At 38.7% G+C, this 24,856-nt stretch overlaps 1 protein-coding gene across 1 annotated transcript; it reads left to right on the top strand.

Moving 5' to 3' along the window:
* Positions 1–945: 945 nt before the first annotated feature.
* Positions 946–4,187, top strand: LOC136226570 (uncharacterized). Its single transcript, XM_066015135.1, has 3 exons — positions 946–1,705; positions 2,497–2,844; positions 2,943–4,187. The coding sequence occupies exons 1-3, from the start codon at positions 1,235–1,237 to the stop codon at positions 3,561–3,563; spliced, it is 1,440 nt and encodes a 479-aa protein (XP_065871207.1). The 5' UTR covers positions 946–1,234; the 3' UTR covers positions 3,564–4,187.
* The last annotated feature ends 20,669 nt before the right edge of the window (positions 4,188–24,856 follow it).

The raw sequence follows: 24,856 nt of genomic DNA on the forward strand, positions 1-24,856 counted from the left end.
GTCTGTTTCTGTGTCTGATTGTGGTGAGTGGATCTCTATTCCACCACCCTTTATTTGTTCTTTTCTCCAATTGGAACTTTAATAAATCATTCTTTCATTTAAAAAAAAAAAACAGAAGCAGAAACAACAAACAATAAATACCCTGGGTAATGGTAGAATTGCTGCTGGTGGAGTTCTTCGGGATGCTGGTGGCGCCTGGCTGGCTGGGTTTACCCATAACTTAGGTACGGGCTCCTCCTTTACTGCGGAGCTCTGGGGGATCTTGTCTGGCATTAAACTCGCCATTCGCATGGGTGTTAAAAGACTTTCGGTGGAGTCTGACAATTTGAAGGCTATCAACAGGATTTCGGATAGACAGGCTGTTTGTCTTAAGAGTCAGAATCTCATTAAAGCCATCTTGAGGCTTCGTCCTGCCTTCGATTCTCTTTCCTTCTCCCATATTTATAGGGAGCAAAACCGCGTGGCGGATCGCTTGGCAGCTGCTGGGCATGGGGGGATGTTAGGTGTTTCTACCATTTCCGTTCCTCCTTCTTTTCTGTTACATTCTCTTCTTGAGGATAGGATTGGGGTCAGTCTTCCTAGACTGATCCCGGGTTAGATTTTTGTTTGGTTGTTTTTTTTCTTCTCTTCTTATAAAAAAAAAAACAACAAACAATAAATACCCAAACAGACCCTTAGTCAGTTTTGTAAATTTTCCATAAATCAATATATAAATTCATCCATTATAACTCAATTTTCAATTATGGTATTAAAAAGTATTAATAACATAAAGCAATAAAAAAATCTTTATAACTTTTTGTTTTGAGAAAATCTTGTTTGTCACAAAAAAAAAATATATATAAAAAAAAACTGAAATTAATAATAGACAAAAAAGAATATGCACATGAAATAAAATAATTAAAATATAAATAAATCAATGTCTATAAAATTTCTCTCTCTATATCACAATCTTTTTCATTTCTTCATCTTTCTCAGTTTCTCTCTCTTCACAAAGCAAAATCACTCAGATTGAAAAGTCACAGTCTTGAAGCTAGTCTTCCTCGAACTATTTTCCCACTATTTACTCTCTACTTTCCACCTATTTCCCTCTCTTTCTCTTTCTCTATGAAGAAGCCGCCTCCTTCCTTAACTAACCCTCTCCCCTCTTCATTCCACATTCTCTGATACCCTTTTCCCCAAATCCCACCTCCTCTTCTTCTTCCCTTACTTTCAATTTCTCTAATTACTCACTCAAATGGAAAAGAAGCAAGGCTTCTTCGCCGCTCTTAAAGAAGAAGTGGTTCGCGGCCTTTCTCCATCTCGTTCCCGTTCTAATAGCCCTTCTCGAACTTCTTCTTCTCCGATTTCGGGGTTGCTTCGCCGGAAAAAGAGTAGCGGTGGTAATGGTTATTCTAATGTCTATTCGTCGCAGCCGGAGCAGTTGGTTGCGAGATCAGGGAGTTTAAGGCCGGTCGTCGGAGAGACATTGACTCCATTGATTGAGGGTCCGGATCCGGATGGCGGTGAATGTGAGTCAAAACGGGTTGGGTCGGGTTTAGGTCAGTGGATGAAAGGGCAATTATCGAGAACTCCGTCGGTTAGTAGTGTGGCGTATCGCCGTTCTGATCTGAGGTTGCTGCTTGGTGTTATGGGTGCTCCGTTGGCTCCGGTGCACGTTAGCAGTTTGGACCCTTTGCCTCATCTTAGCATCAAGGACACTCCCATTGTAATTTTTCTCACTCTGTCTCTTCTTCTTAGTCTCGTTTTATGCCTAAAATCAATTTTTAGTAAAATGTCCGTTTGGATTTCCAACTTTTTCTTTTGCTAAATTGAAGTATTTGATGTGGCACTCTTAACTATGTGATTTATCTTCTTTTTCACATTTTCTATTTAAGGTTAATTTTCTGTTTGGTTAGTGAGAAAATGAGAGAAAAATAGAGCTCAGGTTCCTATGTAATTTTCTGTTTGGTTAGTGAAAAAATGAGAGAAAACTGGAGCTCTGGGTCCTATGTAATTTTCTGTTTGGTTAGTGAGAGAATGAGGGAAAAATGGAGCTCCGGGTCCTATGTAATTTTCTGTTTGGTTAGTGAGAGAATGAGGGGAAAATGGAGCTCCGGGTCCTATTTAATTTTCTGTTTGGCTAGTGAGAAAATGCGAGAAAAATAGACCTCTGGGTCCTATTTAAAACTGTTGTTTCTTCTTTTTCAGATTCTTCAGAAATTTGAGACCAGTGATTTAGCTTTTTGCTGCATTCCTTAATTTCCATTTGTTTTTCTCGGCTACCAAACAGATCAAAAGTACACAGAATAAAACAACTAATTGTTTGGTACTAATCTGAAAAATTGGTTGCTGCTAGCTGGCATTATTGAAGTTTGGCTTTTCTACAAATGTGGACAGAAACCCTCATTTTCTCTGTTCTTAAATTTAGTAATAGTGGAAATAAAGAACTTCTTTCAATTGGGTAAGAATTTTTTTATAAAATTACTCTTTTAAAAATTGTTTTTTATATTGTTGCAGGAAACTTCGTCTGCACAATACATACTTCAGCAATACACAGCAGCCTCTGGTGGGCAGAAGTTACAGAACTCCATCAGAAATGCTTATGCTATGGGGAAGGTTAGAATGATAGCTTCAGAATTTGAAACCCCTACAAAGGTTGTGAAGAACAGGAATGGTGCAAGGGGTGCTGAGTCGGGTGGGTTCGTGCTCTGGCAGATGAATCCTGATATGTGGTATGTTGAGCTTGCTGTTGGGGGTAGTAAGGTTCATGCTGGTTGCAATGGCAAACTTGTTTGGAGGCACACACCTTGGCTCGGTGCTCATACCGCAAAAGGACCCGTTAGACCCTTGCGTCGTGCCCTTCAGGTGAGCTAATTATTGACGTACTTACTCGGCTCGTGCATGTTTGATTTTTGGTTAGTTTGCTTATTTGTGGGAAATCGATTGTTTTTTTACTGTTTCAGGGTCTTGATCCGAGATCCACAGCTAGTATGTTCACTGATGCGAGGTGCATAGGCGAGAAGAAGATTAACGGTGAGGATTGTTTTATCCTTAAACTCTGCGCCGATCCTCAGACACTCAAGGCTAGAAGTGAAGGCCCAGCTGAGATCATAAGGCACGTTTTGTTTGGTTACTTTAGCCAAAAGACGGGTCTCCTTGTTCATATGGAGGATTCTCATCTCACTCGCATCCAATCTAATGGCGGTGATGCTGTTTATTGGGAAACCACAATCAACTCCTTCCTCGACGATTACAGATCTGTCGAGGGGATTATGATTGCTCACTCAGGTCGATCTGTGGTCACCCTTTACAGATTCGGTGAGATGGCAATGAGCCATACCAAGACAAAGATGGAAGAAGCCTGGACGATTGAAGAGGTCGCGTTCAATGTTCCAGGCCTTTCAGTGGATTGTTTTATCCCACCCGCTGACTTAAGGTCGGCCTCCATGAGTGAAGCTTGCGAGCTAACTCAGGACGATCAAGGAAAAAGTTCGATAGCTTTAGCAGCCCACCGTGCAAAAATTGCCGCACTAGAGAAAGACGATAGCAGCACAGATAACATGATATGGAAGATGGAGGTCTAAATCTAACTAAGTTTAGGAAATTGTTTATACCTCTAGCTATAGCTTTTAATTGACTAACCAACCCCATTAGAAAAAAAGTTGCAAAGTAGGGACTTGAAAGTTGAAAGTCATTTTTTTTCCGACTTCGAAATACGCCTCTGTTACTCTGTAAATAGGAGTATAATCATTCACAGGTTTGAACTAGTAGAAAGAACCTGTGTGAATCTTTATTCTCTCAATGCAGAATCCAACTATGGAGTTGGTGCTCGGGTTTTCCGGTCGGGTCTGGGATATTAGAGCAGATGGAGGTTAGTTTTTAGATTACCTTCCATTGATGAGAGGAAGGTGGAGAAGCTCTTAACAAATAGCAGATCCATTTAACCCCTAATGTTTTTGATTGAAGCAGAGCAGTAGCAGCAAGAAGGGAAAAACTGCTACTGGTTAAACATGAAATTTAACTTGAATATGTTTATTTTGTTCATTTTTAGTTTGTGGATTTTTGTTACTCATTGATGCTGGGTTGCTTCATTGATGTAAAAGTTTATATCTTTTTGGGATTTTAAGGAAATGGGAAATTTTTCTGAATGGATGTTTATCAAACTTGTTGAATACTTATGAATATAGATATCAGAAATATTTCCTTCATTCCTGTCTTGCTTTTAGCTTTATATCTCTAAGGGGGTGTTTGGTTGCCTATTTTTTTTCACTCGTGTTTGCCTTTTCATTTTAAAAGATAGAGTTTGAGGTCCTTGGTTAGATACTTTTTGTTTGCATTTTACATATGGAAAATAGCTTTTTACAAAGGCAGGAAATCTCTACTTTTTAGAAAAACAGTTTTTTTCAAAGGAGAACAACAACCAGGAGCATGAACCGGTAAACAGAAACAGCAAATAGTAAGTAGCCAAACAAGTCCTAATTAGTGTTGGCAATTGCTGTTGTCACAATATTTGTAAATAGTGTTGTCGTGTCAGAAATTGCAGCTATTATATGTTAGTTAGTTAACAGATTATGGGTTGTTGTGCGTTTCCTTTTGAGTGTCTATTTCCGTTGCCATAGTTATGAGTGGTTGTTTTTCAATTTTAATCAAAACATTTTTTTTTCCGAGTGTCTGTTTGGTTTACCTGTTGTTCCCTTCAAGCCCTTATAAGTGAACATATAAAAAAGGAGTTACAAAAAGCACCTTTGTGTAGGTTCTTTTACTGTTTTCCCCCTTTATAATAGGTATGGAGTTATTAGTGATAGGCCTAATAATACTTGTATTGCTACCAAAATTTTAGTGTTTATCCCGAATTCTTATATAATTGCATTCAATAATTTTATATTTCTCGGTAGAATTTATTAGATGTGGAAAATGGAAGACACATTTTATCATGTGTGAAAGTGTTCGCCACGTATCAAAAAGCAAATAGCAAATGCTAAATAGATAAATAATTAGAATTTTTTTAAAATTTACCAGATAGTTGATGTTTTAGGTTGGATGTATTTTAAGGATAATAGAGAGTTATTTAAATAAGAGCATCTCCAACAGCCTCTTAAATTGGCTCTTAAGTTAAAATTTGAGGAGGCAGAATGAAAATTCATCTCCAACAGCCTCTTAGTGGCTCCTCAAATCACTAAGAGCCTCTCCATCCTCTCTATTAATAGAGAGTCTCTCTCCACCTCTTAGTGCCTTCTAACTTCATTTTTTTATTAATAATTTATTATTGATGTGTCTCTCTCCTCACACTATTGGTAATGTAACAATAAAGAATAATCTTAATAATAAAATAATAAATAAGGAGTGAATATAAGGAGCATTGTTGGAGATGATATATTTTAACCATTCTTAAATCACTAAGAGTCAATTATTTATATTATTTTTAGAGAGCTCACTAAGAGTCTCTTGGAGATGCTCTAAGGGATTACATGGGTTGGGTCAGAGTTGGAATAAATGGGTCACCTGAATAAGTCGACATGACACGTTTACAACCGATATTGACACTCCTAGAGTGAAATGTGTATTATATCTTTAATTAATTTGACAATAACAGATGTCATTTCTAATTTTTAAATGAAAATCAGATTTTTTTTAATTATAAAAGTGCCCTTGTCTCCATGTAATTGTCTTTTCAAAGGGTGTTTGATGACAGCTTCTAAGATTGGTGGAATGGAAACTGGAAAGACCTGTAGAAATGTAGAGAGACTCTTTTCTTTTATATATTATAAATTTCTTTTTGCCCCCTTTTGTTTAATCTTTTTCATACTTTCTTGACCATTCTTTCTCCTTTTGATAAGACTTTTTCATAGTGGGGTCAAACAAACTCTCTCAACAACTTCAAGATTTAATCTTTTTTATTACCCTCTTCTTGAAACCCTATTTGGATCCAAAAAAAAAAAAACCCTAAATTGAGAGGTTAGGTTAGAATTGGATAATGGGTTGCATCGTTTTGGGGAAAAAAATAAAATCTTGGGTGTCAATTGAAAACATCATTACAGCCAAGCACACTTCAGATATACACAGAGAAGTAAAAAAGTGGGGTAAAATCCACCAATGCCCCCCAAATTTTGGACTTATTCTAATTATGGGTTTTAAATTTTAAAACCGAACATTATGATTCTTGAATTTCATATTTTACTAGCATCATCACTTCTTTTAACATTAATCAATATGATCACTCTAATAGTAGTTAATCATCCATTATGCTACATATTATATTAAGTAATTTTAATTCTTGAATTTTTTAGTTTTGAGGTAATTTAGTTGTTGTTTGGTTAGAAGATGAAAAATGATTGTTTAGTGAGAAATATTCCAAAATTGTGATTTGAAATACAAAAAACGTGATTGCATTAGAAATATAGTTCTAAACAATTTTAATTCTTAATTTGTTTTTTTATTTTAAGATTATCATTTGGTACTTTTTAAAATGGACTATTATATTAGTAAAATGTAAAGTTTAGGGGTCAAAATAAAAGTACGTGTAAAGTTTTGAGGTCACATATGTAATTTACCCTAAAAAAAAAGTGTCTTCCCTAAAACCTCCATGTGATCACTGATTTATTTTTATTTTTTCTGCTTCATCATCTTTCATCTCTTTTTCTCTTTTTACAGAGATTGTCTCTTTCTTCCATGTTTACCCTTGCATTTTCTTTATTCTAACTTAAGAATGTTCCATTTAAAGATGATTCATCTTTAATTATCATCAATCTATTATTACATGTGTTTTTTTTATGGAAATATCAAAAAAAAAAAAATCTTATTAAGCGCCAAAAAACTTTTACAATGACTAAAGGACAACTCATACATCTAGGTCCACTTGTTCCACAGCAAGCTGGAAGATTGAGATTTACATAATCTCATTTTTACATTTAAAAACACTTAACAATTTGATCCTTACAAAAAAGACCATTATCAAAAGCAATTCTATTCCTAGTCAACCACACCCAATACACAGTTGCTGTAAAAGCAACTCTTCTAATAATAACAATGTTTTGAGAGTGGTTAGATATTAACATCTATTTCGTACATTGCGGGCATTTCCAACGCATGCCATTTATGATAATAGAGATGCTCTTTTGGCAACGGTTGTCTTCACACCAAAATGACGTGGAGATTGTAGTTTACTGCATTTCGGCATGAACATATAATTTTTTTTAAAGAATGAATTTTTATTTTAATAAAAATCATATATTGAATGAAATATAGTAGAAATTCCTTTTTACGGTATAAAATGGCGCACTGGGTTGAAAGAAAAATAAAATTTAGTGTTAAAAAATGGAGATTGGAGATGGAGATATTGTAGTTACTTGGAGATGCCCTAAGAACCTGTTTAATTCGATTGTTGTTGTTTATTGCATATTAGTGCGGGTAACTAGTAAATGTTAATTTGTTTGCGTCCAAAATAGCTATCAATACTTGTTTCTTAATAGGGGTGTATGTGGTCGGTTAACCGGCTTATTAAGGTTAATTTGATCGATTAACCATTTGATTGGTTTTTTAAAAAACACTAATCATACACTAATCCGCTAGATTTGGTTAACCACTAATTGGTTAACCCATTATTTTGGTCGGTTAACTTTTTTTTTCGATTGTAACCATTAGTAAATAAAAATAAAAATAATAAAAGAATTCTAATTTTTATTGTGAGTGAGATATTAGGCCACTGGCGAGTTGAAGCGATTAACAACAGAGAATGAGTTGTGTGTGCATTGTGTATGTGTAGACTATGAAATGAAAAACTAAGTAAAAATAAGATTAAAAAAATGAAAAATAATAATATATGGATGAATTGTATAAATAAAAAGTATTTATTTTATTTATCAGGACAATATTTTTTTTTTGGTAGGCAAAGGAAAGAAAAACAAAAAACAAAAAAAAAACAAACTAACCCGGGATTAGCCTGGGAAAGCTAACCCCAACCCGGTCATCAGAAAGTAGAGAGAAAAGGAAATCCGGAGGAGCCTGGAAGGTAGAGACACCACCCGCTGCAATTTTGCCATCCGAAGAACAAGAGCCATCAGTATTTAATTTCACAGTCCCTTCACTAGGTCTACTCCACCCCATCAAGTGAGCCGCATTCCTCTTGTAAGTATTAGATAAACACTCCTCCTTAAAGCTCTTAATAATGATATTAATTTTCCTAGAGAAAAAAGCAAGTAAATTAGGAAAGATGATTGCTCCTTCTCCAAAAATATCAGCATTTCTCCACTGCCAAAGCTGGTGACACACAACAACAAAGAGGATATTTCCATGCTCCAGCTCAGGTAATAACAAACCCTTAACTCCATCTATAAACCAATCATTACCCGGATAGGCCAAGAAATTCGGAAGTAAATGGCTCGGGAGAATTTCCTTCCATACCTTTTTACTCTTCTCACAGTCTCTGAGAGAGTGGCAGGTAGTTTCAGCCTGAACTCTACATCTACTACAAGTATCAACCTCCACTAAATGACGTCTTTTTCTTTCAACGTTCGTGAGCAACCTGTCTTTAGTACCCAGCCACAGGAAACTCCTAATGCGATAGGGAACTTTCAGGGCCCAAATGTTCTTCCAAGTGACAGAAGAAGGAGAATCCAGGTTGATAAAGAATGTCTCAAACACAGATTTACAAGAATAGGCCCCGTTGTTCGTAAGGGACCAACAACGAATATCCCCATCTTCCTTATCACTACTCACCTTAACTCCCCGAATTTTCAAGAGCGTTTCCAAATTTAGGAAAGCCTCAAATTTACACCAAATCCAATCTCCCTCTGAATCCACCATATCAGCAATCCTCCAATCACGAAACTCCAGGGGCGGAAGAGAAGAACACTCCTCTAATAAAGGCTTCGTCCCTAGCCAGGCATCTTTCCAAAAACTAATAAATCTGCCATTTTCTACCGACCAGCCAATCCCAGAGCAAAACTCTGAGAACACAGCATTTACCCTTTTCCATAAGAAGGAACTATTCAGAGCTCTCTCTCTTGGGCCCCCAAAGGCTTTATCCTTTCTGTATTTACCACACAATAACCGAACCCAAAGAGCCGACGGGGATTGCCACATTCTCTAAAGAAGTTTCATTAACAGGACTTTATTATTGTCCCTGGCCTGTCTAATCCCTAAACTTCCCCTCTCTTTAGGCTGGTAGACTTCCTTCCAAGGAACCAGATGGATTTTATTTCCTTCGTCTGAGTTCCCCCATAGGAAACGACGATTGATTTTATCCAGGCCATTAAGCACAGGTTCCGGCAGTTTACAAGCTTGCATAAGGTGATTAGGAGCAGCACAGTTCACTGATTGGATCAAGGTAAGCCGGCCCGCCAGAGAAAGGGACTTAGCTTTCCAATTAGCACACTTATTATTAGTTTTATCAAAGATCTCTTTAAACGAGGCCTTAGAAACCCTTCCACTATGAAGAGGAACCCCCAGATAGTTCCCTAAAGCCTTGGTAAGAGGGATACCTGAAATCTTACTCAGGTTCTTACAGACCCTTTGGTCTATATTATTGGAGCACAACATCCTAGACTTTTGGATGTTAAGCTTTTGACCAGAAGCAGAACAAAAGTTAGTAAGGATATCCATGATCACACCCATTTGATCCTTACTACCTTCCACAAAGATCATCACATCATCCGCAAAGAACAAATGAGTGACCGGGGGACAGAATTTATTAATGGAAACCGGGTGAAGCCTCCCAGAAATAACAGCATGTTGGATAAGATGAGTAAGCCTCTCCATAGCGATAACAAATAAGAAGGGGCTCATAGGATCCCCTTGACGGATACTCCGGGAAGGAGTAAACTCCTCAGACAAATCCCCATTAATCAACACTTAAAAGACAGGAGAAGAAATACAAGCTTCAATTAAATTCCTCCAACTATCCGGAATCCCAGCTCTCCTCGAACTATCCAAGAGAAAACTCCAGTTGATCCGATCATAAGCTTTTTCAAGATCTAGCTTAAGAGCCACAATACAACGCTTCCTCTTCTTGATCTTCATCGAATGAACCATCTCCTGAGCAATAACAATATTGTCCATCATCTGTCTCCCCGGGACAAAACTGTTGGGGTTTAGTGTCCTATAGACAATTGTTCTAGGATACAAACTTAATGTAAATGAATTGTTCTTTATATCATTTGTTTAATGAGATATATGTTTTATAACTATATAAAGGCAATCCCTTTTAAGCACTAAATAAAGTCTAATAAAAGGAAATTCGTAAGTTTATTTAAAGTGATTATAAAGTGTTCATACAAGCATGAAGTGAGACAAAACTTTATAGTAAACTGATAAACTTAAAACCACCCCAAGTCAAGTGATATGTTTGGGATTGACATATCACTGTTGAGACTTGTATGTAACAATGTCTTCTGTCTAACAGAAAGCTGATCTCACAAGCTTCATATATACAGATATCTGGACAGTTACATAGATCCGATGAAACGTTATTCATTAGGATTGGGGATCCGATTTGAGATAACAGGATGGGTAGATTCATCCTTGTCACCTGTTCATCTCATTGGTATTAATAGGTATAACTAATCCTCAGACTCAAAGGAATATTAATTGGTATTCTGGATTACAGAATGTGATGCTTTGACTCTGGTGTAACACGATCCTTAACAGAGATGACTCTGGAGTGTGAACAGTAGACGTTGGGTATCACAGGAAGTAATTGTGGAGTCGTTATATATTGGATTGAGCATTTATCACTCCCGATAAATGGGACATACATCCATGGATCGCTTGTGGAAGACTCGACTCTAAATCATTGCAATGTGATAGCTTAAGAGTAAGAAATATAGATTTCACTTAACCTATCTTTTTGAGTTGACTCGACCTGTACAAGTAAAACGAACGTCTCGCTATATGTGACTTGACATCACCCATAGTCATAAGATTCAGTTCAAGGATGTAGTTGATAAAGGATCGAATTATACTGTAACTAATACGGAAAGGTTAACGACAGAATCAACCTGTCTTCTTATAGCTCTGGGGGAATGATCACGGACTTGCTAATCACATACTCTGTACATCATTCCGTTATGCAAAGATTAAATATAATTCTTTGAAAATTAATTTAATAACGTTGCATACGGCTAGAAGCAATAAGAACCTAATGGATCACACATAAGACTTGGAACCTAAAAGAGAGATAGATGTTAATTAATTGATAGAAGCCCAATTGAGCCCAATAAGGCCCATGGACATAAGGGGGTCGAAATTCATGTAGTGATATACATGAATAATTAATTTGATTTTGTTAATCCTAATTAGATTAGGAATATGAATTAAATTAATTAAGAGACAATTAAGTTAGGAGTTTTAATTAGATTAATATACTCCTATTATTATTATCCAATAAGGTTATTATTATTATCCTTAATATATTAGATGTATAGTGAGATAATAATTAGGAATTCTATTCCGAATGGAATTCCTATTTAGTAACCTAATTCTATCTAACTAGGGATTAGATACAAGAGATCATAAATACCACTTCCCTTGAGATTTTCGAAATCCAAGCAAGCCATACCCTACTTGTGATTTTCGAAATTCACCTAGTCCAAGAGAGAAAAAATTCGACACCCCTAGTTCGAGGACGAGATTTCTCTACGGCTTCGTTTGATCAATTAATTTTCATCTATTTCTTTTATCCTTGATCTTGTGTTGATTAGTTAGAGGCAATCTACTTTGGTTGCTATTCAACGGTTGATACTAAATTAATCTTCCCGTGTTTTATTTCGTGTTTGGGAACTCGAAGAAGAAAAACAAACAAAAGGGAGAAATTCGTTTTACTACTCCTACATCAGGCCAGTTCATGATTTCGCGGATTCCCGGAGATTGAACCGTCGGATCGTCGCGATTTTTGGACAGGAGCTTCTACACATATTCTTCCACGTTTCCACCGAAGGGATTGTCGTTCGGAGGTCTGGAAGTTCTGTTTCGGATAGGGGCAGATTGGTAGACAGTTTCTATCTCTTTTGAAGTTGTGGGCACTTCGTTTGCAACGGTAGATAGAACTTCCAAAAGGTATTTCTTCTTATCCTTCTTTATATGAAATAACGGTTAACGGATCTTGTGGTTAAATGGAAATAGGTTAAAAATTTTATATTTCCGCTGCTATACCTTAGCCTAATTTCCAAAAAAACTGCCTTGATTCTGGCTAATAATCTCAGGGAGAATACACCGAAGTCTATTTGCCACGATTTTGATAACCACTTTGTAAATCACATTACAAAGACTAATAGGTCTCATCTGTAAGAAAGAGGAAGGCTTCTCAACTTTGGGAATCAGGACCAGAAGAGTTTTATTCACGAGCCTAATATCCTCAGAACCTTCAAAAATCCCTTTAATAAAACTGTAAACTCCCTCCTTTACAGTTTCCCAATGTTTCTGATAAAAGCCAGTCGGGAGCCCATCAACCCCAGGGGCTTTAGTAGCACCAATGCTAAACACAACCTGGCCAATCTCTTTCTGATCAATAGATGAAAAGCTTCAGAAACCTTATCCTCACAAACCGTCGGAAACGTAGACCTAGCCCGAGCACTATCCAAATTCACCGGTTCTTCTTTAAATAACTCTTTGTAGAAATTGAGGGTCAAAAGACGGATCTCCTCATCCTCATAAATCCAATTACCATTCGGATCTTTGATAGCATCAATCTGATTCTTTTGCCTTCTAATGACCGTAGAAAGATGAAAATACCTTGTATTACGATCTCCATCTTTAATCCAAGTTTTCCTAGACTTCTGAAACTAGAGTAACTCTTCTTGCTTCAGCACAGCTTCCAACTCATTCTGGAGGGATCTAAGGAGACAACTCAGACTATGATCAAAACTAATCTCCAAGATACGTTGGATACCTTCCATCCTTCTCAGAATTTTCTGCTTCCTTCTAATAATATGGCCAAAAGTGTTCTTATTCCAGCTCACCATATTACTTCTAAAACCCTCAGCAACCAGCAAGACATTAGAATGGGGTTTCCAATTATCATGCACAAAGTTCTTAAACTCAGGGTGAGACTCCCAAGCCACAAGATACCTAAAATGTCTCTCCCCCTTGGACGAGGAGCTCTCACTAATCTGATAAGGATATGGCAATGATCTGAATGACGAAATGGGAGATTCAACACAGCCACATCCGGAAACCTGCTCTGGGCCACAATATTGGCATAGTCTTTTTCCAGCCGAACAAAGGTACTATTATGTTTCCAAGTAAACTTATTGCCAGCAGCACCAAGATCAGTTAGACCACACAAATCCATATCCTTTTTATGATTAAGGCACCTATTAATATAGTGGCGCCCTCCCCCTCTTTGATCACTCATAACTGCAATATCATTAAAATCCCCGGCAACGAACCAGGCCTCCACCATACTCGAACTCAAAGAAAACAAAGCCTCCCAAAGACGTTTACGGTTGGCCATAATAGGATCCGCATACACAATGGTAATAAAGAGGGGTTTATTACCAGGGAAAGTAACTTTGCTATGAATAAATTGCTTATCAATACTAACGATATCAATCTAAACCAGATTAGGTTTCCAAAATAACCAAATACCACCAGCTCGGCCACAAGCCTCAGACCTGACACAATTCCAACTTCTAAATAATTTAACCACCTCATCGGCTTTAGCTCCACTAATCTTAGTTTCCAGTAAAGCAAAACACGACGGGTTGAACTGTTTAATTAGATCTTTAACATGGATACGGGTCGCCTTGCTTGCCACTCCTCTAACATTCCATACAAACAAATCCATTAATAGAGGATAGCAAACACAGACCCCGCCCACCTAAACCAGATATTTGTTAGGGGCTCCTGCGAGCCTAGAAGAGGTGCCTGCGGCCCCCATTTTCTCCATGAAACTAAAAGCAGTTTGGCTAGTCTTAAGACTACCCTTAAGTTTCTTCATCTTGTTAACCCCTATGGTATTCCCATTTCTAGTCTCATGGGTCTAGAAAGACTAACCTCATTATTTGACTCTGAAACATGAGGAAGTTGATCCTGAGGGCCATTCTGGGAGACTTCTTTGGATTCATAAAGAGGGCTAACGGTTTCCACTTTATTTTCAGCTAGATCTGCAGGTTCTAAGTCTGGCATCTCCAATTCTGATTGATCACCAGTAGGATCAGGGTCTTGATCTCCATCAACCGGAAGAACCCCAAATCTGGAACCAGAACATACCTCCAAAGGGGTGTTTGACTCCACACCTTTTTTAGAATCAGTCAACACTTTACTACCATGACTATCCTGGAGCCGGACCTGTTTATTATTAATATCAAGAGGAAGATTATGGGCAACAGGAGCACGAGTCCTTCTTCTTCCACAACGTTTTGCAACCATCCAGGGCTCGAAATTCCTCCCATCTCCTTGGATGTTCTCTTCCCTGGCAATGACAATTTCCACAACATTCTCCTTGAAATATAGCGTTTAGCGTTTAACGTTTCACTCCAAACCGCATGAAATATAGCGTTTGGTTAGATTTATATATCCGCAGCGTTTAGCATTTTCTCTGGAAACTACAACGTTTTGGAGCGTTTCACGAAGTGGGTGTTTGTTTTAGCTTTTTGGAGGAGCGTTTAGCGTTTCACTCTAAACCGCAGGAAATATAGCGTTTGGTTAGGTTTATATAACCGCAGCGTTTAGCGTTTTCTCTAGAAACTGCAGCGTTTTGGAGCGTTTCACGAAAAACTCTTATTTGGAGCTTTTCATAAACCGCTGTTTGTAGTTATTTGTTATTGACAAAATTATCCTTCTTTTTTTTCCACAAAATATGTTTATTCTTTAACATTATTTATATTTCTACAACATAATTACCGGAAGCATAAAATTTTGTTGCATTAAATAAATTTTTTATTTTTTATATAGATTAGTTTTATTAATTTGTGTAACACATTTTTTTATTTTATAATAGGATAAGGTGCAAAAATACCCATAACATTTATAGCTAGGAGTAATTTTATTCTTAACGTTTAAAATTGTGCATTTATATCCATAATATTGACAGCCAAAAACAATTTTACCCCTAACATTGACAAGTTAAGTCAATTTGAGAAATAATTTATTACACTGTTTTTTTAGTCATTAATATTATTATCTATACTTCACACGTTAACCACTTTATCATCGTTAGTAACAGATCACAAACATATGATTAGACGTGATTTTTTTAAGAAAATAATATATATATATATATATATATATATATATATATATATATATATATATATAGTCTTTTGTACGAGTTGGACAAAAAAAATTCAAATATTTTACCAAATTTATAATATTAATTTTCAATTTTATTATTAAATCACAAAAATCGACCCAACTTACTAATATTAGGGGTAAAATTGCACAGTTTTAGATGTTAAGAGTAAAATTATTCCTAATTGTAAATGTTATGGACATTTTTTCACATTTTCCCTTTTATAATTTAATCGTTGATTAATTTAAAACATGTCCATTTTAGACATTTTAAATCCGACAGCAACTGTTCAATATAATTTTACCAAACACTAGTAATTAAACAACTAATAACAAACAGCTAACAGCAACTGTTAACAACTTACTGCAACTACAAACAGCAACCGCAACAGCTATTAGCTAACAGCTGAACCAAACCGGCCCGAAAAGCTCCTATTTGGAGCTTTTCATAAACAGTTGTTTGTAGTTAGTTGTTATTGACAGAATTATCATTCTTATTTCCACAAAATATGTTCATTATTTAACATTATTTATATTTCTACAACATAATTACCGGAAAAACAAGATTTTGTTGCGTTCAATAAATTTTTTATTTTTTATATAGATTATTTTTATTAATTTGTGTAACACATTTTTTATTTTATAATTGGATAAGGTGCAAAAATACCTGTAGACACCGAGTCGGAGGACCTGTGACGAAAACCTAAAAACAAGACGGTTGAAGCGATTGATTCCGGAAGTTTTGGAAAAATATATAAAGAATAATAAGCGAAGGAAAATCGGCGGCACGGGACGTGCGCTCGGCGTCCGTCGGACGCACCGCGAGTGGCACGCTCTCGACGTCCGAGCAATGCCCGGGTCCGGTGGCACGGTGCGCGCTCTCGTGGGCCGCTGAGCGCACGCGCCCAGTAGCGCGAAGCGCGCGTTCGGCGGCCGCGATGTGTGAGCGTCCGACGGCGCGGAACGCGCGCTCGGCGGCCGCGGGGTGCGCACGCCCGACGGCGCGAGGCACGCCCCGAGGGTCGTAGGGCGGGCGCCCAACCACGTCGGGCGAACGCCCAACGACCGTTGGGCGATCGCCCAACATTGTTGGGCGGCCGCCCAACCCCAATGGGCGACGCCCAATTTCCTTTGGGCGTCGCCCATTGGTCCGGGGACCCGTTTGCCTATAAAAGGCACGGATCCCCATGCAAGAGGGGGGAGGATTTTTTGGAGAGACCTTTCTCACTCTAAACATTTTTAGAGAGAGAGAGTGAATTTTTTTTGAGAAAAATATTTTTTTCTCAAAAATTCCAAATTTCCTAAAGTTCAAATTTTACTAAATTTTCATTAAAAACGGAAGATCGTGGTTCGTGGAATCAATCGACTTCGACTGTCAGATACCGAATTTAAGGTATTATCCGAGGACTAGACTCTCTTTTATTTTATTTTATTTATCTTCTTCTCCTATTTATTTTTATGTTATAGTTTTTATTTATTTAGTTATTTATTTATGTTGTCACATTTTATTTAATTAGCGTATTTATTTAATTTTCATCTCGTGTTGAATAAAATTCGGTTTTGTTTTAAAATAAAAAACCTCGTTTTGATATCCCAATACGAACCGTGATCCGATCAAAAGGTAGTTCGGGTATCGAAAACGTTGTAATTATAAGTTTTTAATTTAAAAGAAATTTCTAAATAATGTTTTGAAATAAAAAAACGTCGTTTAGGAACTTCCGTTTTCGACTATGATCCATCTTTGGTAGTTCGGAAATCCAAAACGATTGAATTAGATTTAATTTAAAGCTTTTGAATAAATCTGGAAACATTTAGGAGTGCTGCTGTAATTTACCGAATCTGTCACTAAATACTGTTTACCGACGGATTTTCCGTCGGTAAATCTGCCAAAACGTAAAAAATGCCATTTCAGTCCCTTTTTCCTAACTTTTAAGCTTTTAATCTTTAATATATATATGTATAATTATGTAATATATGTTTTTCAAATTATTTTGGACCTTTAGCACGTATAATTATTTGATAATATTTGTATACCATTTTTTATACTATTTTCTAAATATAAGTATAATTATGTAAATGTATTTCCTTTTTATTTAGGCTATGTTTTAAATGATAGTTATTTGATATTTTAAGAAATAATTGATAGATATTAGTATATGTTATTTTTGGTATTTAAAACTATATTAGTTATGTATATATATATAGTGTTGGGATGTTTGGGTTATTTTGTTGATTACTGAATGAAATTATTTTTGGGTAAATGTTATTTTCTTATTCATAAGATTTACTTATTATTTTCACATTTTTTTGTATAAATGTGTTGTACCTATTATTTTCATATACATATAGTTTCTTTTGTGTTAACTCTTATTTTCATATCTTTTTCTTTTTGATTTAAATGTATATATATATATATGTCTAAATTATTTTCTTTATTCTTTTGGCCCATTCATGGGTCCATGTTCCAAATGAGTATTATTTGAGTGTGAATATTAGTTTAAATGGGTTTATTAATGTAATTATAATAGGTAGAGAGTCCATTAAATAAGTGGGGAAAATAAATCACAAAAAAGAGAGTTTTTCAACTTAATCATTTAAACTAATGAATTTTTAGAGATTACTAATGTAAATAAATAGAGTTGTTTTTTTGCAATAGTTCAAATCGTTTTCAAAACGCCATGTTTTAAAACCTTAATCCGTTCCAAAGGCGGATTAAGCGAACATTGTAATTAAAATCATTTTCTTTGCGAATAATAGAATTTTTGAATCATTTTCTTAAAGGATTTGTACAAAATAAAATTGACTTGTATGTTTAACCACGTTTTCTCATTAAAAGGTTTTTATCTCAAACGTTTTCAAATACTCGAGTCGTTCCAACGGCGATTCGGGTAAACATCATCAAACGGGGTTTTAAAACGCACCTAAATCGTTCCAATGGCGATTACGGTGCGAACCATGTAAATAAACTCGTTTTGGGGGAATAAGTTAGTGTAGAATAAACACACAACATGACCTTTAAATGCGGTTGTAAATAAATCACTTCTTTCTCCCCCCTCTCTGTGTATGTATAACGTAAATGGGTGATTCTTTACTAATATGGATTTTCAATAATATATGCTCAAAACGGTTTCTAAAAAGAGAAAGAAAAGGGTTTCAAATGAATTTTAAACTTAAAGAAGTATACGATTAGTCCGTTATCGCCTAACATGCTGAGTAGGAGGCCGGTGGTTCATAACTGGGCGATGTCGGGGTGCCTAGTAGCCTTTCTCCGGAAAGGAACTAGCCTTCTCGGCTCGTACCTAAGTTTCCCGAACCCACACCGGTCTCCCGCAAGGGATCGGTGTTCATTTTCCCATTCGTGAGTGGCGACTCTTCCATATCTCCGAGCTCCGGTCCTGCCGAGCAGCTTGATTCCACGATTGGTTGCTTTCGGCGCCAATCACCGCTTACGTCGCCATGAGGTTGTCCACCCCCCGGTCCGCCCGGGAGATTAGGTCGCGGCACCTCGTCTAACAAGTGGCGACTCTGCTGGGGAAGCGAGAAATTTGATTCCGGAAGGCGTGTATTAAGCCCTTAACGGGGACGTATCGTTTTACTTCTTTTCATATGCATTCATGTGCATTATTGCAAACCCTTTGGGTAATTTCCGCGAAACCTCTAGCGAGAGTCCATTCGTCGCTCGAAAGAGGCTAGCGTAAGTTCCCCCTTACAGTAAGGCGCCAGAGGGTCCCCATCCATTCGTTAGGGGCGAATCTGTGCGGTCCTGTGAGGTCCCGCGGTCAGCCGTGTCAACATATAGTAGCCTTAGAAGTTGCCATAGGATTACCCGTTACTATTTTTGATGTGATAAATGAATCAGTTCGTGTTTTCAAACCGCCATGATGCGTGTCTAATCCTAAAGTATGTAAAGAAAATAAGACGATGCGTTAATATATACTCATGAATCGACATACTAATTACCCTAAAACATCGAAACGATTTGAACTAAAGACGACTTAATTATCTCGTATGAATGAACATGTGCGACCCGCCTTGTCCCTTTCGGTGTCCCGTTGAAGGCACGTGTTCAGGAAATACGTTATGACGTAAGCATGTATTAGTATGAATCGGTTCGGTGTTAAGGATAGTTACATTTCGATACAAAAGACTATATTAACGGTAGCCGTTATTCACATTCTTTAGATAAATTGGGATAAAACGAGATCACGACGAAATGAAAACGAAGAACATTTCTATTTCGAACGACCTTGTTGTAACGTGAAAAGTTTCGCACAAGTAGCCCGTCCCTTCCGAATAAAAGACGAGCTTTTACGTTATGCCTTGTGTCATTCTTAAGAGAAATGGACATGTCCGCAAAAGGTGACTAAGAAAATAAAAAAGACAAAAATGAACTAAACGACCAAAATCATTCTGAATCTACGATATATGTTAATCCCGCGAGTAGTTAAAGAAAATAAACCAATGCCGTTGAATACGTGCCTCGAACGAGAGTATACCCCGTTTAAAATCTCGAAGCCGAATTAAGCCAAACCATATAATTGCGCCATATGGACGAGACTGCGGGTTTTGACTAACGACTCGATCATTTCGACCGTTACCAAAACTGCAAGAAATATGGCCCGATATACGTGTTTGCTTAAATTCGCGCCTAAAGGAAAGAAAACGGTGATATCCTCGCTTCGAACAAACACGCGATTCAACGAAACGTTGATTTTCTATAACCACACTGAGATGATATATCCCGTGGAGAAACAAAGAGTTGTAATTAGCCGAAAGATTATCGTGCGCTCAAAATAAGACTCGCCATCTTTTCACGTAGCAAAATGAGCAAACGAATCCTCGACGCTAAGAACAAACACGTTACGCGATGAGTCCGTTCCCTAAAATAAAATCCAAAAGTGATTCCATCACTAAATAAACACGTGGTTATGTCTCTCGATAGATCCAAAAGATCCCGTTGTAATCCAAAAATCGAGACATAAACCCGCGCGAACAAAAGGGAACGAGTCATTGACAATAACGAACGATTGGACTAGAAGAATAACTCGTACCACGTCTAAAAACTGAGATGCGCTCAAAGGGAGTCAAAACCCGAACTAATGCGTCTCATGAAAGGACGAAAGACGAGTTATTCCGAAAGGACAATCCAACTTGGTCGATTTCTTAGTCACTGAACGTGGATACGTCAAAAACGAACTGTATCGTCTGATGGATGATTTAATTTCCCACAATAATCGACGTCATCACGCGTCCCCTGGACCGCAATGTGAGCCAAAAACCAAAATCCTAGGAAAGAGACCTGGACCAACGAGTGTGTGGAGGAATAAGGGTGGAAGAGAGATGTTGTGATACGTGTAAATAGAACTAACGTTTGTTCTTCTTATCTTATAATCGTAAATAAATAAACGCACACACCACGAATCATGCATATAATCATGCATACATACTAATGGATACCGTTCGCGCAGACATCATCATTAAGCAATTGTGGTACCGAGATAGCAGTCGGCTAGTTAGGCAGTTTGATCAGTTACAGATTGACAGTTCTGAATCGGCAGTTGTGGCTTCGGAATCATCTTCGTCCAAGTATACTCAGTCTTCAGCCGGTATGTCTGCGACCGACGAAAAAGTGGCCGGATTGGAAAACTCTGTGAACAACATTAATGAGCAGTTAGCAGTGATAGCGGCCCAGTTAGCTAAGCTGGCCATGAGAGATGATAAAAATGGCAGTAAACACGCTGATAATGAGGTGAACGATGGTCCTCGCTTTGGGAATGAGGATGATTATCAGGATTATATTCGGAAGCAGCTGGAGAAAGAGAAAGCTAAGGAAGAGGAGTGGAAGCAACACATCACACAGGAAGTGCAGGACTTGCGTGGAGGAAGATCCGGAAGTCAGGATTTCTATAACTTGAAGAATTGTTTGTCGGCAACAGCTTTGCCTTTGAAATTTTGGCTCCTTGACATGAAAAAGTTCGATGGAACGGGAGATCCCACCGCTCACATGAATCAGTATGTTGCTGTGATGAAGCACACGATCCTGACTGAGGATCAGGTCCTAGGGCTGTTTAACACCTACCTAGAGGGGGCTGCCCTCACATGGTTTCATGCATTGCCGATGGTAACAAAGAGGGATTGGAAGGAATTAGCGAAGTCATTCATCGCTCAGTATAGCTTTAACACCATGCTGGAGGTCACTTTGAAAGAGTTAGAGAGCACTAAGCAACAGGCTGGGGAATCCTTTTCCGATTTTGTGAAAAGATGGAGGGCTAAGGCCGCAGTGATGAAACAAAAGCCGCTCGAGCAGGATCAGATCCGAATGGTGGTTGGCAACACGTTGCCATATATCAAGAATGAGTTGCGGTATATGCCGTTTACCGATTTCAATCAAATGTATAGTTGTGCTTTAACAGTTGAGGGGGATGGAGAGCCAAAGAAAGCCTATACCAAATGGACGAAGTCTGGATATAGTGCCGGAGGACCAAGTGCGAGTACAGAGTCCGCTACAGTGAAAGTGCTTGATCTTAATGCTATCGAAAAGAGGCAGTTCGCCAAATTTGATCAGACCTACGCAAAAGTTTTCGAACGATTGCAGAAAAAGGGGCTGCTGAAAGCTCTTACTCATTATAACAAGACACCGCCTCCTCCACAGATACAAGCTAGGGGATATTGCGAGTTCCACAGCAATTATGGGCATACAATTGAGAATTGTGAGAGGTTGAAACACGAAATCCAAGATTTAATCGAAGAGAAGAAGATAGCTGATCCTTCGTCAGCGAACCCTTCCGTTAGGCGCAATCCATTGCCTAATCATAGGGTGAGCATGATCGGAGCTGGGTTGACAGAAACTGTAGTGATGGAATCTTTTGAGGAAGATGTAGAGGAGTTGTTGGACTCCGACGAAAAGAACAATGTAGGAAATGGTTTGTATGTGTCCTTTCTGGGTGAGGAACAAGAGGATGAACCAATGAGAGAAGGATCAGATGGTGGAGCACCGTATGACGAGGATAGTGCCGAAGAGACCGGAGAAGGGTCGTCTCGGACTATTGTACCAGATTTGAGTTTGTTTAGTGGAGGAAGAGATCCCGAGGTGCACTTGCGTGAATATATGCACGACATGTTTATTGAATCCTTCGGAGTAGATGAAATTGCTCAGTGGTTCCACCATTCGCTAGTGGGCGAGCCTTTGGAATGGTTCCACTCATTACCCGACTCTTGCAAGCACGATTGGGATCGGTTGTCGGATTTGTTTCTAGAAAAGTATCAAAGAGCTGAAGATAGAATTGCGGAGCGCTTTGCGATGCAGATCGGACCTATCAAGCGTCTGTTGCCGAGGGTCAGTAAGTATAATGGCAACAAAGATCCGATGGAACACCTTCACTTCTACTTATCGGCTATGGCACCCTTGGGTTTTAAAGAGGAAGAGATCACTAGCTTGTTTTGCAATTCGTTGATGGGTGAACCGTTAATGTGGTACATGTCGTTGCCAATGAATGTCAAGACCGATTGGGCAGCAATGACGAAGAGATTTATCAAGGAGTATACAGTATGGATGCTAGCAGAGCAAACCCCTGATTCTCCGTCTTACCAAACACCTGATGCGGTGTTAGCAATGCCTAGGTATGGTGGATACCAGGATCATGTGGAGCACGCGAGGTTATTCCGCAATCATATGTATGACGCCGGATTTCCGCAATGTGAGTTGCATGAACATTTTCCGGAAACCTTGATGGGTGAAGCCTTATTGTGGCATCAAGGCCTATCAGAGGAGGAAATGGGTCATTGGGTACCGCTCAGGAGTGCCTTTGTGGCAAGATATGAGATGTATGTTCCATGGACGGGATCCCTGGAGGATCTGGATAGGATCAGGCAGTTCCCCGAGGAACCATTTGTGGACTATGCTAGGAGGTGGAGGCACCGTTATGAGCAGTGTCATGAAACAATGAGCGATAAGGTGCAGCTTATGTGCATACAACGAGGTGCTATTCCGTTGGCCGCTAGAAGGATGAGCAGAGTGTCCCTCCGTGACTATGATGAGTTGATAGGTTGGGCTTTGTATGGATCGATGGATCCCTTTTACTTGAATCCGAATGTTCCTCACGTCATGGATTTAATGGTCGTGGACATTTGGGAGAGTTCTTCGGACGAGGAAGATGCCAATCAGAGGATTCCTATTAACATTTGGGATGAATCGGATGATGAGCCGGAAATCGCGGTAATGACGAGATCAGGTCGTGTGGCCGAGGGAAAGGCACCTATGATAGAAACTGAGATTGGAGAAGGGTCGGCTCCTAAGCCCGATGACCAAGTTCTGGAGCAGTTGAAGAAGAAACAAGCTAAGTCCACGGTGTGGGAAGTTTTATGCCATTCTAAGTACCATCGTGAGAACCTGATGAAAGAGCTGCAGAATTTGGTTATTTCTACCGATACCGAACCGGTAGCATTAGTAGGGGCAATCATGGCTTGAAAGAAAACTGAAATCACGTTTACCGATGAGGATCTCCCAGAAGAAGGGAAGGCTTACAATAAGCCTTTGTACATCCGAGCGGAAATCAACGGGAAGAAGACTAGCTGTGTGATGGTCGATGATGGATCGGCTATTAATGTTTGTCCATTGAAACTCTTGTCGAAGTTGGGAGTTGAGAGGGGAGACTTGACAGCCTCTGAAACTATGATTAGAGCATATGATGATAGCCGTAGGCATATTGAAGGAGTCTTTAAGGCCAAGTTGAAAGTGGGGCCGCATGAAGAAGAAACTGAGTTCACGGTGCTGGATATCCCGGTAACCTTTGCTGTATTGTTGGGACGCCCGTGGTTCCATAAGTTGGGAGGTGTGCCCTCCACGCTCCATCAGATGATCAAGTTCCCCTTCGGGGAGGAGATAGTGACAATCAGAGCTGAGAAATTGAGCTCGGTGGTAGCATTGGGGATTGAGCCTCAGCTTTTCTCCGGGTTCCAAGTGTCCGGGATTTACGAGTCAAGCATGACCACCGACGTGGTGAAGATGATGAAGGGAGGTTTCATCCCAGGAATGGGCTTAGGAGCACACCATCAGGGGTTGCCAGAATTTCCGGACTTTAAGAGTCAGAAGACCCGGAGGGGTTTGGGATATGAGCAGGGAGGTCTGCCCAATGTGAGTGGTGAAGGAAAAGTGGGCCTAAGGAAGTACTTCGTGAACGAGGGGCATGGAAAGGCGTATTCAGGGACCCCTGAGGCATGGACTAGCACAGAAGGAAAGATTCTGCCGGGATTCGAAATCTTCAATGATGTGGCCGACTGGGGCAAAGGAAAGGCGAGCTGCTTTGTCGAGGAGATTATGATGCTGGATTTGAATGCCGAGGAGCAAGTCATCACCATTGAAGCAACTGCGGGAGCGGTGGACGAGCCTAGTACCTCCAAAGTTCATGAGAAACCCGAGGACCTCGATGATGAAAATTGTATTACTGCTTTGTTTGAATCAGATGATGTAATCACCCATGCTTTCAATGAAATGAATTCTGATTTTGCTTACTTGCTTGATGTCGATCATGATCATTCCATGCATTCTCATTCATATAACATGCCTACATTTGAAATCAATACGATAGAAATGTCAACTTTCAATCTTGGTACGGATGAAAATCCTAAACTTATACAAATTGCTCAAGCATTA

This window comes from Euphorbia lathyris, chromosome 4, assembly GCF_963576675.1.
Source record: "Euphorbia lathyris chromosome 4, ddEupLath1.1, whole genome shotgun sequence".
Lineage (NCBI taxonomy): Eukaryota > Viridiplantae > Streptophyta > Magnoliopsida > Malpighiales > Euphorbiaceae > Euphorbia > Euphorbia lathyris.

What these genes read in the sequence shown, in the direction of transcription:
- LOC136226570 (XM_066015135.1), top strand. Translation starts at nt 1,235, where the DNA reads ATGGAAAAGAAGCAAGGCTTCTTCGCCGCTCTTAAAGAAGAAGTGGTT. An exon ending in GCATCAAGGACACTCCCATT is followed by an intron (nt 1,706 to 2,496) that starts GTAATTTTTCTC and finishes ATATTGTTGCAG; the next exon opens with GAAACTTCGTCTGCACAATA. An exon ending in CCTTGCGTCGTGCCCTTCAG is followed by an intron (nt 2,845 to 2,942) that starts GTGAGCTAATTA and finishes TTACTGTTTCAG; the next exon opens with GGTCTTGATCCGAGATCCAC.